The 15,906-nt window shown below is 33.0% G+C and overlaps 3 protein-coding genes across 9 annotated transcripts; all 3 read left to right on the top strand.

The window, feature by feature from the left end:
• The first annotated feature begins 233 nt into the window (after positions 1 to 233).
• LOC132275805 (L10-interacting MYB domain-containing protein-like) lies at positions 234 to 1,103 on the top strand. The gene is made up of 2 exons (XM_059777028.1): positions 234 to 617; positions 705 to 1,103. Exons 1-2 carry the CDS (start codon positions 234 to 236, stop codon positions 1,101 to 1,103), a joined length of 783 nt encoding a protein of 260 aa, XP_059633011.1.
• A 472-nt stretch (positions 1,104 to 1,575) lies between these two features.
• On the top strand, positions 1,576 to 2,829 carry LOC132275789 (uncharacterized). Its single transcript, XM_059777027.1, has 4 exons — positions 1,576 to 1,816; positions 1,976 to 2,122; positions 2,216 to 2,302; positions 2,408 to 2,829. Exons 1-4 carry the CDS (start codon positions 1,576 to 1,578, stop codon positions 2,827 to 2,829), a joined length of 897 nt encoding a protein of 298 aa, XP_059633010.1.
• Positions 2,830 to 6,039: 3,210 nt separating this feature from the next.
• On the top strand, positions 6,040 to 15,205 carry LOC132302431 (uncharacterized). Of its 7 annotated transcripts, none has more exons than XM_059799341.1 (4): positions 6,058 to 6,127; positions 7,406 to 7,471; positions 9,931 to 10,055; positions 13,839 to 15,205. In XM_059799341.1, the coding sequence occupies exon 4, from the start codon at positions 13,895 to 13,897 to the stop codon at positions 14,912 to 14,914; it is 1,020 nt and encodes a 339-aa protein (XP_059655324.1). In that variant the 5' UTR covers positions 6,058 to 6,127; positions 7,406 to 7,471; positions 9,931 to 10,055; positions 13,839 to 13,894; the 3' UTR covers positions 14,915 to 15,205. The 7 variants fall into 7 exon arrangements, with proteins under 7 accessions (XP_059655279.1, XP_059655287.1, XP_059655324.1 ...); XM_059799325.1 differs by having other exon boundaries at positions 9,928 to 10,055; XM_059799332.1 differs by having other exon boundaries at positions 6,060 to 6,127; positions 7,403 to 7,471.
• Positions 15,206 to 15,906: the final 701 nt, after the last annotated feature.

Below are 15,906 nucleotides of genomic sequence, written 5' to 3'. Positions count from 1 at the left end.
TTTGCTCTTTTCAAAATGATTCAATTCCTCATTGTTAATATAAAGAATTATTTGTTTTGACTTTAATTATTTTATACATTTTGTGTGGCTTCTAAGAAAATAGTAAGAAATCATTCATTAAATAATGGAGAACTTATAGGACTTTGAGTTATTAAAGTAATAGCATGAGTTATTGAAGTAATATATATTATTTTTGTTGTTATTAATTATAGTATTGTTATTAAATCTGTTAAATGGATATGAATGTTGAGAATGTGGAACAATGTGGTGATTATCTCACAATTGAAGAAGAAGGGGTGACTGAATTTACGAAAGATGGAAAATTGTTATGGGATAACTCACTTACTGAAAAATTCTGTAATATTATGGAGGAACAAGTTAGGGTTGGCAATCGTACTGACACCACATTTAATCTAAATGGTTGGACTACTATGGTAAAAGAAATGAAGGTTCAAACAGAGAGAAAATTTAACAAAACCCAACTTCGGAATAAGTTTAACCACTTGAGGAAAATTTATGTCGAGTTTAATAAATTGTTATCGGAGACTGGCGTGGGATATAACCATGAGACGGGCATGGTTGTAGTTGAGGAAGAAAGATGGGGCAGGTTGAGCAAGGTTAGTAATTTAATTATTAGTCTTAAATGAATAATAAAATGTCGTATATTCTTTGTTATGAGGTTAATATTGTAACAAAATTTATAGGTTATTACGGGTACAAATAAGTTTCGCAGACATGGATATAATCATGTTGATAAGATGTCGACTATATTTGGGGACACATATGCAACAGGAATGCATGCCCACCCCTCCACTACAGCACCCCCCGCAATCATTTTGCCTACTCCCAATGATGACGATGATGAGGAAGAGGGTTGTCACATCAGTCCCCCACCTTTACGTAAAGGTGCGAAAGCCAAAAGAGATAGTTTATCTCTCAGTATGGATGCACTCTTGTCAAACATGGATGAGAATTCTGCGAGGAGAACTGAGAGAATGGAAGCTGCAATAAAGAAATCAATTAAAGCATCTTCTACTTTTACTCGTGTATCTTCATGTGAGAAAGGAGATGATGAAGTTCTCTATCCCTCTAACAAAGAATAGAGATTATGAAATGTTTGATGCTTGCATGCTTCTTTTACAAAAAATACCTGGAATTGAGATGGCCCAATTCGCTAAGGTATCGAAGTTGTTATATGATTTTGAAAAGTGGCAGAAATTTTTTCTTTTGGCACCTGAGGAGATGAGAATTGGTTGGGCATTGAATGTTTGAGTCTTTCTTTATGGATGATTGTGTTTTGTTGTTTGTTTAACTTATTACTATTTCACATTTGGATGACTGTAATAACTAAATACTTTTATTTCTCGGGTGACTGTACTGTTATTATTTAAATGTTTTTCTTATTAAGTTAAATGTTTTGTTTATTAACTTAAATAATTTGTTTATTACTTAAATGTTTTGTTTATTATTTAATTGTTTTGCTTATTAACTTAAATGTTTTATTTATTATTTAATTGTTTTGCTTATTAACTTAAATGTTTTGTTTCTATTAAATCTTTAAATAGGGCAATAGATATGTGGAACCATATAAGAAGAATAATTCAATTTTATGATGATGAGAAGGACAATGAGAGTGTTTTAATATTTGCTACTCTTTTAGAAGAGCAGAATTTCTATCAAAAGAGGCATTGTAGGGATTCCATTTTACAAGGGGAAACGTATGTTATGGAGATTTTAAACGGCCACAGAGAAAGATGTTATGAAAATTTTAGGATGTACCCTGAAGTTTTCAGAACATTGCGTAGTACCCTGAAAGGTATAGGGTTGAAGGATTCTAAATTTTTAACTACTCATGAACAAGTGGTAATCTTTTTGCTCACTTTATCTCATAATCAAAGGAATTGTGTTGTAGCAGAGAGATTTCAACACTCCATTGAAACCATTTCTAGACACTTCCATGTTGTGTTGCATGCAGTATATCAGTTGGGCACCCATATCATTGCCCCTCCTGATTTTTCTGTGATTCCGAATAAGATTAGAGAGTTTTCTAGGTTTTACCCTTACTTCAAGAATTACGTGGGAGCTATAGATGGAACCCACATTCCTGCAACTCTGCCAGCAAGTACATAACTTCCATTTCGTGGTAGAAAGGGTTATACCACACAAAATGTAATGGATGTATGTAACTTTGACATGAGGTTTACATATGTGCTAGCTGGGTGGGAAGGCTCCGCTAATGATTCGAGAATCCTAAAAGAGTGTATTGAGAATGAGGTAATGAACTTTCCAGCTCCACTAACAGGTAATATTATCTTACAAATTCACTTAATATATGGTTAGTTTATCATACTGTATATATCTTTATGTATTCTAAACATGACAAGTAAGTATTCTTTGGTGGACTCAGGATATGCCAATAAGCCTGGTTATTTGGCCCTATTTCGAGGTCATACTTACCACTTTCAGGAATACCGTAAGACTAGACAACCTCGTGGTCGAGAGGAAGTGTTCAATCATAGGCATTCATCTTTGAGAAATATAATTGAGCGATGCTTTGGGTTGTTGAAGATGAGATTCGCTATTTTGAGGGTAATACCTCCTTATAAGTTTTCAACACAAGTATTGATTGTAATGGCTTGTTGCACATTACATAATTTCATCAGAAATCAGCATCAGCCTGATGATTTATTTGATGGTAACGATCCTCCTCATAGTGATGGTGAAGATGATGAGATTGTTGAGCATGTGCCTTCGGCTCAGCTTCGAGAAATGGATCAGTTGTGTAATACTATTGCTGATCGAATTTGGAATTCTCTTCAACACTCTTAATCCTTCTGAAAGTGATGATATATTTTTTCTTTTATATGTAATATATTTGTTGCTATTGTGAGCTTGTAATATATATATGTACTATAAATCATTTTTGCAGATATATAATTCAACTTAAATGTTATTATTGAAGATATGAAGTGTGTTGATGCTCTCTTGAAGGCCACATGTGCTGTTATGAAGATGATGTGTCGTTGCCATTGTCATCCACTTTATGAACTTCTTATCAATTTTTAGAGACAATTATGTATTGTTAATACTTTGTTTCAAACATTGTATGTGCAACTTAAACTTATTTAATTTGTTGGTTGAATATTTAAGGACTTGTAAATGGTATACACTCTATTTCAATTATGTTTTCAGTTGGGTTTATTTTTATTTTAATGTTGTGTTGGACTATACAGGTAACAGAATAATAAAATTGAAGCAGGTTATTGCAAAGAACTTGTAAATAGGTTATTGCAAATTTTTTTTTTACAAATATTGACTCTCATGTAGTATAGTAAAATGTGACTAGAGATGTTTTTATTTTTAATGTTATGTTGAACTATATAGGTATAATGATAATAAAATTGAAGTAAGTTATTGCAAACAACTTATAAATAGGTTATTGCAAAAATTAATATATATATATATATGTGTGTGTGTGTGTGTGTATTACAAATATATATGTTTGTGGGTTCAAATTTCTCCATATGTATTAAAAATATGTAACTATTTATAAATATAATTAAAATTTATAAAAACAAATTAAAAATAATGATAACCAAATATGTTTTTTTGTTTCTGTTTTATTTTTTTTTTGGCAACAATTGGACTGACCAAATATGTTTTGTTTTCAAAAGTTTTGAAACGCATGACTTATCAAACATGTGTTTGCATGTTTTTGTTTCCGACATTTCCACAGCAAAACATCGTTCCCAAACGAGTTTTCAAATTTTTTCCAAAACACTTCTATAACAAAAACAGTGTTTCTGTTTTAGCCAAAAATAAAATGCCAAAAACAAAGCGCATGTCAAACGGGCCTTTAATGAAGCAAAAAGCGTTGAATTCAATGACTCAAAAGAGATAAAAATACCTCTTTTCCCATAAATCCATGTGGAGAAGAACATGAATAAAATACCTCTTTCAGATTTTAAATTTTATTTGTGATATGCTAAAACTAAGCTTACACACCTCTTCTTTGCTTACAATGTTTTATTTTTTTTGCCATGGGGATGTGAATTTAGGCTCCGTTTATTTTGATGTAATCTTTTTTATTTTTTTGGTATTTGGTTGTCGTAAAATATTTATATATAAAAAAAATTATCCATTAATTTTCGACAAGTTATTTTACACGCCCCACCAGATAGATTTGATCCCAATCTTAGTCTAGATGTAACGACCAACCCACTACAATGTATGATATTATTCGCTTTTAGCTTGAGCTCCCACTGCCCGCCCACAGGGTCATCACAATTCACCCCCCTTGGAGGTCCGATGTTCCCGTCGACACACTTCCAGCTGGGTCAGGCTCTGATATCATTTGTAACGATCCACTCCACCACATGATATGATATTGTCCGCTTTGGATTTGAGCCCGCATGGTTTTGCTCTTGGACTTTATTTCAAAAAAACCTCATACCAATTGGAGTGACACACCTACATATAAGTACTTCACCTTTCCCTTATCTAGACAATGTTGAATTGTGCACCCGTAACTCGTTAGTGTCGTAGTCTGCTAATGTCTTGCACCCGTCCATGGCACACCCGCCTACAAGGTCATCACACTAGAACTTTGCCAAATACCAAAAAATTAAATTAAATATGTATTTTATTTGAAAAAGAAAAATCTTAATCTGCTTGGAAATTGTTTAATCCTCCCATTATGATTTAAAGTTAGTTCGTCTAATCTTGTATGGTTCTCCAACCACGTTCCCAAATTTAGTTTCATCGTATGTCTAGTTTTTCACTCAAAACTCAGTACTTAAGATAAGTTGATTCATCTTGGTAATGTTTTATCATGTGAGTGTTTTTTGCACATCATAATCATATTGAATTTGATCATTTTTTCTATTCAGATTTAATAGTGCAATCTTGGAAATAGTAGTATTATCAATTGAGTTTTTAATTATGAAATATCTTCGACTTCTTTTATCATTTATTTGTGTATCATATTTGGATTGAAATAAATAATACACTTTTTATGCCATCATTTCCAACATTTTCATCAAATTTTATTTATTTATTTATTTTTATTTTTATTATAATAATAAAAAAACTAACCTCGGTATAATTTTATTCTTAAATGTGAAAGCACTGATTCTAAACGGGATGCCCATTTTTATTTTTTGCTGTTCTCTTCCGTCCGAACTCAGAATCAAGTGATTCTTGAGTCTATTTTCGTTAATTTTTCGTTGTCTATCCAATGGTGTGCTCGGTAGCACCCATAATTTTTCTAAAAATTACCGTTTTGCCCCTAGGGCTAAAATTGTCCGTTTTTAAAATATCGCTTCCGTATTTTGTTTTCTTTTAAACTCCGTGACTTCATGGAAAGTCACTCTAGTTTTCTTGGATGCCGTTTATCCCTAGGAACCTTATTTTCATTCCGAATCCATTATCGGGTCAACTTTCAAGTCACATTGACATGTCTTTGTAAAAATTTAGAACCTCAAAGGTGGTACAATTTTATCCTTAAATGTGAAGGACTAGTTCTTTGTTCCTTTAAAATGCATTATGTTTGCATTATTAGATATTATTTATCAAAAACACGTACATATCGCTTCATTGTGAGGCAACATCTACCCGTGTTGCAGTTTCTACAGCTTAATGGTTACATAGATATCCTATGTATTCCTGAGAATTTTCTTCCATAAATATCTATAATTCTTAAAAACATATTTATAATCTTTTAAAATATTATCCACGCATTACAAATACTCTTTAATATTCTAAAATTTTACAACTCTCTCTAGCACTCCACAATCTCCACACAATCGTGGAAGATTTTAGAAATCATCTACCCGACAAGTAAACCCCATGCAGAGCAAACTTCCCTAAAATTTGACCGGTCATCTTCAGGCCCGGCCCTTGCCCAGGGGGACCAAGACGGTCGCCTTGGGCCTCAAATTTTAGAGGGCCTCTGAGGACCATAGAGGATGGAAAAAATTGGTAGCCTTGGGCCTCAAATTTTGAGGCCCAAAATTTGAGGCCTATAGGGGATGTAAAAAAAAAAAAAAAGTTAGGGCAAGTTTCAGACAACACAATCTGCTTCGACACTCCGCAGGGCGCAGCCTCCGCTATCGCCTCAGGTGACAAGGTATGTTCATCCTCTTTCTTTCTTCTCTCTCCTTTTGCATGAATCGATCTTTTATATATGTTTCTTTCTTTCTTTCTTTCATCTCATCATTTGATTTGTTCTAACTTTGGTTCGTTTGATTCGGGCCTTTACCTTTGTTCCAATAGTGAAAAGTAGCTTCCAAACTAGGTTTTTTTTTTGTGTGTGTGTGTGTGTGTGTGTGTGTGTACTGTGTGTGATGGCTATCAAAAGCTGAATGAATATATTATGGTTCTCTTAGTATTTTAATAAATGTGGTGCCTTTCTAGTTTCTACATGTGTCTTTCATGGCGATCGAGTCCATAATATATGGCAGGCACTTTTTTTTTCCCTCTCCCTAATTTCACTCAAATCTCACAACAGCAGCAACCATACCCCTTTTCCTCATAAGTTTTTGCATTTTCACATTCAATCCTACGAAAATTAAGGATCCCTTCTAGTGGGTTGAACCGTTTTTCGATATCTAAATTATGCTCATACTTAAAAGTGCCAAATTAAGGGGTTTTTTATATTTTATTTTTATATGGAGATACATACCACCATTATTGATGTTATTTGAAGTTGGCTCAGCTAGAATTTCAGTTAATAATACTTTCAAAGCACTTGCCATCAGAATGTACAAACACATGGAAATCAAGAGCAGGCTTTAACAAAACAAAAGTTAATGGTTTTTTCTATTAGTTTGCACAGGTTTTCTGTAGCAATGATCAATCAATCACTGCTACTACAGTGGATTCCTCATCCTGAAATCAAGAAAGGGGTAATTGGCTCCCAGAAAAAACACACACAAATTGTAGTTAATATAAAGAGTGAAAGACAAAACTATATATGATAGTGGATGCCACATATAACCTAAAAGTCCCACTACTTCTTCAGCACTTCAAGTTCAGCCTCCTCTATATATATAGTGACTATAGTCACCTCATCTCCACATATTTTTATCATCTGTAATCATCAAATTTTAGCAGCTATATAAACAATGAATATAAAAAAGAAGCTGCAGTTTTCTGTTCCTCATTTCCACTTTTGGACTGTATTTTGGATACTCTGTTTTGTCTTCTCTCCTCTCCTCTCCTCTCCTCTCCTCCAGATTCCAGTGAAAACTCCAGCCAGGAGATCATTCGACCAAACTGCTTGATTTTAGATTTTTTTTTTTTTAATTATATTTATTGTATGATCGGCAATGCTTAGTTATTATTGTTTCTGTTTGATTCTCCATCCGTTTTATGTTAATTGTGATCTTCTTTCACATGCTAGCAGGACACTCTTCTTAGGATATCGTGAGGTTATTTGCCTTAAACTTGAATCAAATCATTGCATATTGAGGTAATATATATTTTCTTTAAACAAAGCAAATTTTTATTATTAATTTTTTGAAGTCTAGTTTTATGTTGATTATGGTTCCTGTTATTTAGATTTCAAAAGATATCATTATGTATACAAGAAAATTTGAATCTGGGCATGAAAAAAGGGAAAAAAAAAAAAAATAATAAGAGAGAAGAAGAATTGATTCAATCTCAAAAGGGAGATATTCTTAGGTTTTTTAGGAGCAATACACAAATAGAGAGTTTAGTTGAAGATTTGGTGAATGAAGAACATATGAATGCGAAAGCAAATGAAGAAAATCTCAATAAACATGAAGATTTAATGAATGAAGATCATAGGAAGCTAGTCAATGAACATGAAGATTTAATAAATGAAGATTATAGTTATTAGTTTGTTGTTTTATGCACAATGCACATGCGTACAATTATATTGGCTATAGAATTTGAAAACATCGTGTTAAAACTCCACACGCCTATAATTTTTTTTTGCGCATGTGAAACTTAAGGGCCTCACATTTGAAAGTTTGCCTAGGGCCTCTCAAAATATTTGGAATCTCAGGGTCGGCCCTGGCGGCTACAAATGCATGTTTACATTAAAATTGTCTTTCGATGATTTTCTTCTTTTTTAAAATAGGTTGATAATATATTTTTTTTGTTCTTTTTAAAATAGGTAGATAATTAAAATTTTTAAACATTTAGCTTCACATTGAATTTATGAATCAGTTTTAGATGAGAATTTTTTAATACAGCAATGATATTATTAACTAATTATTTTTGCGTGATTTTATTGATAGTCTTACGTTCTTATGTCAGTCTCATACTATGAAATATGGTTACAGATATGAATAAGGAATATGTATATAATACGATACAGGTATGATGTACGATAATACAACAAATCTTAAAAAAAAAATACGGGTACGATGTACGATAATACAACAAATCAAAAAAAAAATTACGGGTATGATCGATAAGATATGACAATATAAAAATAATAAATTATATTTTTATATATACAAAAAAAATTTACATTTTACCTTAATTTTATCTCAATTCTTCTTTTGAAAATAAAATTTAAATTATTCTTAGAAATTTTACTTATGCTATTATTATTAGAAAAATTACATTTTAATATTCAAAACATTTTAAAATGTGTTCTAAAATTTTCAAAAAATATTGATCAAAATGAAAATTATATTTTAAAATTATGAATACTTATTTGAAAAGTATCAATATCACGAGTATGTCGTGCTTTGTAAGTCTCATCATTATACTAACAGCAGAACTCTTGTATATATGGATAGATTTAATTAATCAATGACACTATATTATTATTAATTGCAAGACATATTGGATTACTCTGGAACTCTTTTTTTTTTTTTTTTTCCCGTTTTTTTTGTGCCTGACAGAATAACTATTTTGGATACTTGACCTTATTTGATTGAGAAAGTCTACAATACCACGTGTCTCTTAGCCATTACATTATTTATCAGATGGGTCCTATAACCACATTTAATGATTAGAGAAAAATTGGGTCCTATAACCACATTTAATGATTAGAGAAAAACTTCTTTGTGCCCATTGCACCGTGCAACGAGCACATCCAACTGTTCATTATCGTGAATGTAATACAAGTGTGAACGTGCAGTAGCCAGAAATTTCTTCAAGAATAAGATATGAAAAAGAAAATAATACAGTTACCTAATTGTTCTAATTTATCACATATGTGAAAAAAAATAAAAACACAAACTAAAATTTAAAAGAACAATAAGCCCTAAAATAATTTCGATAGTAATAACTAATAATTTTTCTAATTAAAATTATAATAGTATCAAATTATAATAAATTTAGATGATAAAAAAAAAAATCAGATTACCTTCCTGCCGCACTGCAGTACGACTGACTGAGTCTCTGTTTACCGATAAATGGTTGCTCAGCTTGCTTTGTTTGGATTGTGGAAAATGTTGAAGATGAAGATGAAGATGTGATGGAAATAATCCATTTGTTTGTGGTAAAGTCAAAAAGTGTGTTTGAATATCTTGATGAAATTTTTTATTTTTTTTGGAAAGTGGTAAAGAGTATAATATTTTGGGAAAGTGGAAAAAAATATCATATTTTATGGGAAAGTATAAATTGATAGATATATTATATATATTTACAATTGTGTCACAATTATATTCCTACCGTGAATGGACTTTTGGTGTTTATATATATATATATATATATATATATATATGTGAGCACTGTCAAATTTTAGAGGGAGCAACAATACAAATATAAAAATCTTTCCTTATAAAATTTTAAAAAATTATTGTTCCTAGCCACTGCGGACGTGTGTATTGCAATTGCACAGTGGTCCAAAACCTTATAGGTTTGGGCTTTTTAACTTATACATTACACACAAGGCCCCAAGGCCAGTTATACAAGGGCTCATATTAGACTATTTATACTGCGCAGTAGACATCAACGCGTTGTTTCTGCTGGGGCTTTCCTGAAGAACGTTAGGGTTTTTTACAAGCTTTCAATAAAGGCACCTTCTCTCTCTCAATCGCTAGCTTTCAAATTCGCTAGCTTTGAATTTGAAGGTATTGAAATCAAATTTCTTGTAATTGTGATCATAATGTCTGTTCTGCATTTTTTCGAATCAAGTTGAAGTAGTGGTGGCTTTATCAATTCTGGTGTGTGGGTAGTTGCAATTTGAAGTTCTCATATTACTCGTTCAGTTTATACATTCAATTTTCCGTTTCAGGTTTTTTTGATTAATTCACTAGCTGATTTGCTAAGAACCTTAGTTTTCTACAGCTAGTATATGAGAGAGGATATGATTTGATGCGGTGCTTGTTATGAATTGTATGGCAGCAATTGGTAATTAATTTGGAATATGGTGTTAGTGGGATTGTTAGTGAAAGTTACTTCACTTAATTTTCTGTCATTCTTTCCAATTTATAGATATCCTATGTATTCTTCAGAATTTTCTTCCATAAATATCTATAATTCTAAAAAAATATTTATAATCTTTTAAAATATTATCCACGCATTACAAATACTCTTTAATATTCTAAAATTTTACAACTCTCTCTAACACTCCATAATCTCCACACAACTGTGGAAGATTTTAGAAATCATCTCCACAACAAGTAAACCCCATGCAGAGCAAACTTCCCTAAAATTTGACCGCGTGACATTAGGGTCATCTTACGCTACAAATGCATGTTTACGTTAAAATTGTCTTACGATAATTTTCTTATTTTTTAAAATAGGTAGATAGTATATTTTTTTTGTTCCTTTTAAAATAGGTAGATAATTAAAAAGTTTTAAACATTCAGCTTCACATTGAATTTATGAATCAGTTTTAGATGAGAATTATTTAATACAGCAGTGATACCATGTCATGTTGCTGACATAGTATTATTAACTAATTATTTTTACGTGACTTTATTGATAGTCTTACGTTCTTGTGTCAGTCTCATTATGTGAAATATGGATACAGATATGAATATGGAATATGTATATAATACGATACAGGTACGATGTACGAATATGGTGTTAGTGGGATTGTTATTGAAATTACTTCACTTAATTTTCTGTCTGAGGAAGACTGATTTGGTTTAATAGCTGGTACTTTTACAAATATGTTAGTGTGTCTGACAACCTTGTTATATAAAAATGATAATGATAAATCTGCTGATTATGTTTTATGTATTCACATGCTTGAATTTCTGTTGTTGTTGTTTTATTTTTTATTTTTTTTGTAGTTGGGATTTCCTATTGAGTTACCATTTCCTCTTGATATCATATTGTTCTTTTTTCTCTACTCTTTGAAAATTAATTTCCTATTTGTTTTTTTTTTAATATATATTTATTTTTTGGGGGAAATTTGTGAACATTTAAAAATCCTCATTTTTTGATTGTGGTGATTTGAGATGAGTTTTAACTGTGACCCCTTAACATATTTATACTGTTTTCTCCTTTTAATTCCATTATTTTAGTGTGGTTTAGATTTTGGCTCTATATGTATTTGAATATTGCGCTGGTAGAACTTATCCAAAAAAATAAATAAATAATATTTGCACTGGTAGCGTGTATGTGTTATTTTAGCAAGTGTTCCTCGTTTCTATCTATTGGTTTGAATCTGTATTTAGTTTCTGGTGATTTTATTGGTAGGGGCTGAGTATAAATTTTAATGTTCATGTTTCCAATCCTAGCTGGTGGGCAAGTTAAAAAAATATTTTTAAGTACAAATTTTTTCTCCCCACCCCCCTCTTCTCTCTCTCTCTCTCTCTCTAATAAATGTATTTGGTTCTTAAATTGGTATCCATGCTATTGTATGTGTTTTCAAATTTCAACTAGAGAACTTGAGTTCCAATTAGTGCTTGCTAACCATTATATTTGAGAAATATTCCTTCCAATAATGTGGTGAATTCATCGTCACCAATTCCATTTAATGTGCATTTAGTCTCCTACCCTTTGTCTTAACACTGTCCCAAGTATGCAAGCTCTTTAGTGAAGATATAATTTATCTTATTAGAGGTTGTACCTCATGTTGTTTGCTGATGATATGGTCTTATTGGACACTTCCAGATAAAACTTAGCAATAAAACTTGAAATGTGGAGAAATGCCTTAGAGTCAATAGGATTAAAAGAGTATATGGAATGTAAATTCAATAAAAATTCGAATTTTGATAATATATTGATCACTAATCACACTTAAGAACTAAAGGATTATTAAAAATAACCATTTCTGATATTTGGGATCGATAACACAAGAAGATGGAGATAGTGGTATGTTTTTTTTTTTGATAAGTAAAATGTATTAGAAAGCGTTCAAAAGGGGAACGCGTCCTGAGATATACACAAAAAGAATCTATGAACTCAAAGAACCCAAAGAGTCCACAATGTCCTCTAAAGAAGAATAATCCCTCCCCCAACCCCAACAAAAAAGGGTACAAATAATATGGAGATAGTGGTATAACTAGTCGAATTGAAGCAGGATGGAATGATGGACAAAATGGAGACAGGCTAGTGACATCTTATGCGAGAAAAGATTACCAAGTAGGTTTTTAAAAAATCTATAGAACATTATTAGACCAACTATTCTATCTGGGCAGAGTGTTGGACTTAAAAAGAAAGAAGAATAATGCATTCACATCGCGGAAATGAGAATGTTACGGTGCATGATCGGAGTAACTAGAATAGATATGATCACTAATTAAAGTGCGAGAGAAAAATTAGGAGTGACACTCATTTTTAAGAAAATGAGAGAGAGTAGACTTAGATGATATGAACACATACACCATGGACATGTAGATGCGCCGATAAGAAGAGGAAGACTGGTCGCCATAGAAGGGAAGAGACACAGAGGACAATCCAAATTATTGTGGGATGAAGCTATTAGAAATGATTTTTAAAAGTTAAATATAATAGGTGAGATGGTGTGCAATAGAAAAGAATGGAAATAGAGAATTCATATGGCTGACTCCGTTCATATGGGATTAAGGCAAGGATGATGATGATTAGAGCTTGTATCTGATGTTAGATTGGGTTATTTATCTTATACCTTAGCAATAATGACAGTTGTATATCTCTCCCATTTCATTTGATATAATTCATTAATTACCTCCATTCTAAGCCTTAAAGAACCTGCAGAATATGTTCTGCACATCGTTATGGTATGGAAGGGTGGGGTGGGTTGCTCCAAGTTCTTAAAATATGCTTGATCCGCATTATTATTATTATTTTTTTGCATGCCTTGATCAATATGACAATTTCTACATGAGGATTTGGGATGGAGTAATGGATTATAAAAGTTATCGATTTCCATGGGTCAACTTGATAATTTGATCATATTTAGACACATAGATTTATGTAAAGCTTGACTTTACTAGTGGCATGGTTCAGATTGTGTGGCATTATTGGTGTTTTTTTGATGGACTTACCTTTCAATTGAGTTTTTAGTGTGTGGAACTTTCTAGCTTGCATTGCTTTTTTATGAATCCCCTTTCTTCCATTTGACTTCAGATTTTGTCTTACTTGATAATAATTTTTTATATGGTTTGGGATTGGCATTGGGAATAATTTGGTTCTTTTCCCCTCTTAGAACTTAGGAGTCAGAATGTCAGGTCTGACTGCATGAGAAAGTTGCCTTCTTATTAATCCCCTTCTTCCATTGAACTTCAGATCTTGCCTTGCTTGATAATCATTATTTATATGATTTGGGGATAATTTGGTTCGTCTCTATTAGAAGTCAGATAGTTGGTCATGAGTCAAAAGAGTTTATCTCAGGCCCAACTCAGTCATTAGTTATGTTAATATGTGCTGATTTTCATTCTGTGTGTTTGATCTGGTGGAGTATCTTTGTTTTATTTCAGGGACAAAACTGATACAAATTAGTGTCTTCCCCTTTGTTGAACATCAAGCAGAAATCATGATGCAGACTGAAAGTGCTCTGTCTGTTGTCGGTCCAAGGCCAATGGAAATATCTACCGTTTCATATGGTGGTCCTCAAGCATCGAATGGAAAGCAACGGACATCGAGTTTGGAGTCACCGATTATGTTACTAACTGGTCATCAAAGCTCCGTATATACAATGAAGTTCAATCCAGCAGGAAACGTCATTGCATCTGGGTCTCATGACAAAGAAATTTTTCTTTGGGACGTGCATGGTGATTGCAAGAACTTTATGGTTTTAAAGGGGCACAAGAATGCAGTTTTGGATCTTCAGTGGACTACTGATGGGTCACAGATAATATCAGCCAGCCCTGACAAGACTCTGAGGGCATGGGATGTTGAAACAGGTAAACAGATAAAAAAGATGGCAGAGCACAACTCTTTTGTTAATTCATGCTGTCCATCCCGGAGGGGACCACCTCTTGTTGTCAGTGGATCTGATGACGGCACTGCCAAACTTTGGGATATGCGGCAAAGGGGAGCCATCCAGACTTTTCCAGACAAATATCAAATCACAGCAGTCAGTTTCTCCGATGCATCAGATAAGATATACACGGGAGGAATAGACAATGAAGTTAAGGTATGGGATCTGCGTAGAAATGAGGTTACAATGACTCTTCAAGGCCATCAAGACATGATAACTGGTATGCAGTTGAGTCCAGATGGCTCGTATCTTCTAACCAATGCCAGGGACAGCAAACTTTGCATATGGGACATGCGCCCATACGCCCCCCAAAATCGTTGTGTGAAGATTTTAGAAGGGCACCAACACAACTTTGAACAGAACTTGTTGAAATGCAACTGGTCACCTGATGGAAGCAAGGTGACGGCTGGTAGTTCAGACAGGATGGTGTATATATGGGATACGACTTCTCGGCGCATTTTGTATAGGCTACCAGGCCACAATGGATCTGTCAATGAATGTGTCTTCCATCCCAGTGAACCCATTATCGGATCATGCAGTAGCGATAAACAGATTTATCTCGGTGAGATCTGAAATACATTGCTGTTTCATTAACCTGGCCCTTGATGGGTGTGCAAGTGACAGTTCTACTTGTTTTTTCCCATGTAAGCTTGACTGGAGTTGTGCCTTTTCTGTTGTGCTAGATGAATTCTGTGACCGACGTATATTTTACTCGAATGTTCTTGCAACATGGGAATATGGTGCTACATTTATCAATATCTAGGACAATTGTAGTATGAACTATGCATATAGGTACGCTCGCTGGTGGTTTCACTTCCATTAGTGTATGAAGTCTTTCTTTAAAAAATCTTCTTGCTGAGCTCATTTGTTTTTGTTGAGAAAGGGGTCATCTGAATTCAAGTTTGATATGTGAATTTAATTGTATCATGTGTATCTGCTATTCATTTATCTCTTTGCTATCCGAACCTTAAGCATTGGCCTCCTGTCTTGGTTCTTTCCCGGCCAGATGATACAAGAAATTGAACCCTAACCCTTGACCCTTCATTGTAGGTTATATGTTTCATCTTTAATCTAATTTGATGCAGGGCCTTTTCTCTGTGGTGTTGGAAATTATGTGTTTGATTGCCTGAATTTTCTGAGGTTTTCTGAGTCGGTTTGAGTTTGTAAGTTTCTAACTGCTTATTTACTTTGTATATGGTGATTCTCTTTGAATATGAGGGGATGCTATATGTCAAAAGAGACTAGTAGTTTAGAATGTTATTCTGTTCTTTGCATCGATTGGGAGGTCTCATTAATCGAACTGAGTCGCTTTAGTGAGCAAGTAAATGCTATTCACATCTCATTCTTTGACAGCTTTTCTCCCGAGAGTTGTGATACCGAGTCCGAGAGTCGGACACATCGGACTAAAATATGATATGTGGGTAGGAGATGATGTCATTCTCACTCACATAAAACAGTGAGATGCATCCGACTTTTGAACTACTTATTATTATTCTTTCATGGTCAAATGTAATTGGGTGCATTGTATTTTTTGTTTGAATTTAGGGAATGTGTAATCAGGGTGT

Source organism: Cornus florida, unplaced genomic scaffold (assembly GCF_030987335.1).
Source record: "Cornus florida cultivar Cherokee Brave unplaced genomic scaffold, ASM3098733v1 CherokeeBrave_3.0.0_Hap2_Chr01, whole genome shotgun sequence".
Lineage (NCBI taxonomy): Eukaryota > Viridiplantae > Streptophyta > Magnoliopsida > Cornales > Cornaceae > Cornus > Cornus florida.
The sequence above is the reverse complement of the archived record's forward strand: the minus strand, read 5'-3'. Positions and strand labels throughout refer to the sequence as shown.

Coding starts and splice junctions, on each gene's coding strand:
- LOC132275789 (XM_059777027.1), top strand. CDS start 1,576: ATGTGGAACCATATAAGAAGAATAATTCAATTTTATGATGATGAGAAG. Junction 2,123..2,215: donor TCCTGCAACTCTGCCAGCAA/GTACATAACTTC, acceptor CATATGTGCTAG/CTGGGTGGGAAGGCTCCGCT. Junction 2,303..2,407: donor CTTTCCAGCTCCACTAACAG/GTAATATTATCT, acceptor TGGTGGACTCAG/GATATGCCAATAAGCCTGGT.
- LOC132275805 (XM_059777028.1), top strand. CDS start 234: ATGGATATGAATGTTGAGAATGTGGAACAATGTGGTGATTATCTCACA. Junction 618..704: donor GATGGGGCAGGTTGAGCAAG/GTTAGTAATTTA, acceptor CAAAATTTATAG/GTTATTACGGGTACAAATAA.
- LOC132302431 (XM_059799296.1), top strand. CDS start 13,895: ATGATGCAGACTGAAAGTGCTCTGTCTGTTGTCGGTCCAAGGCCAATG.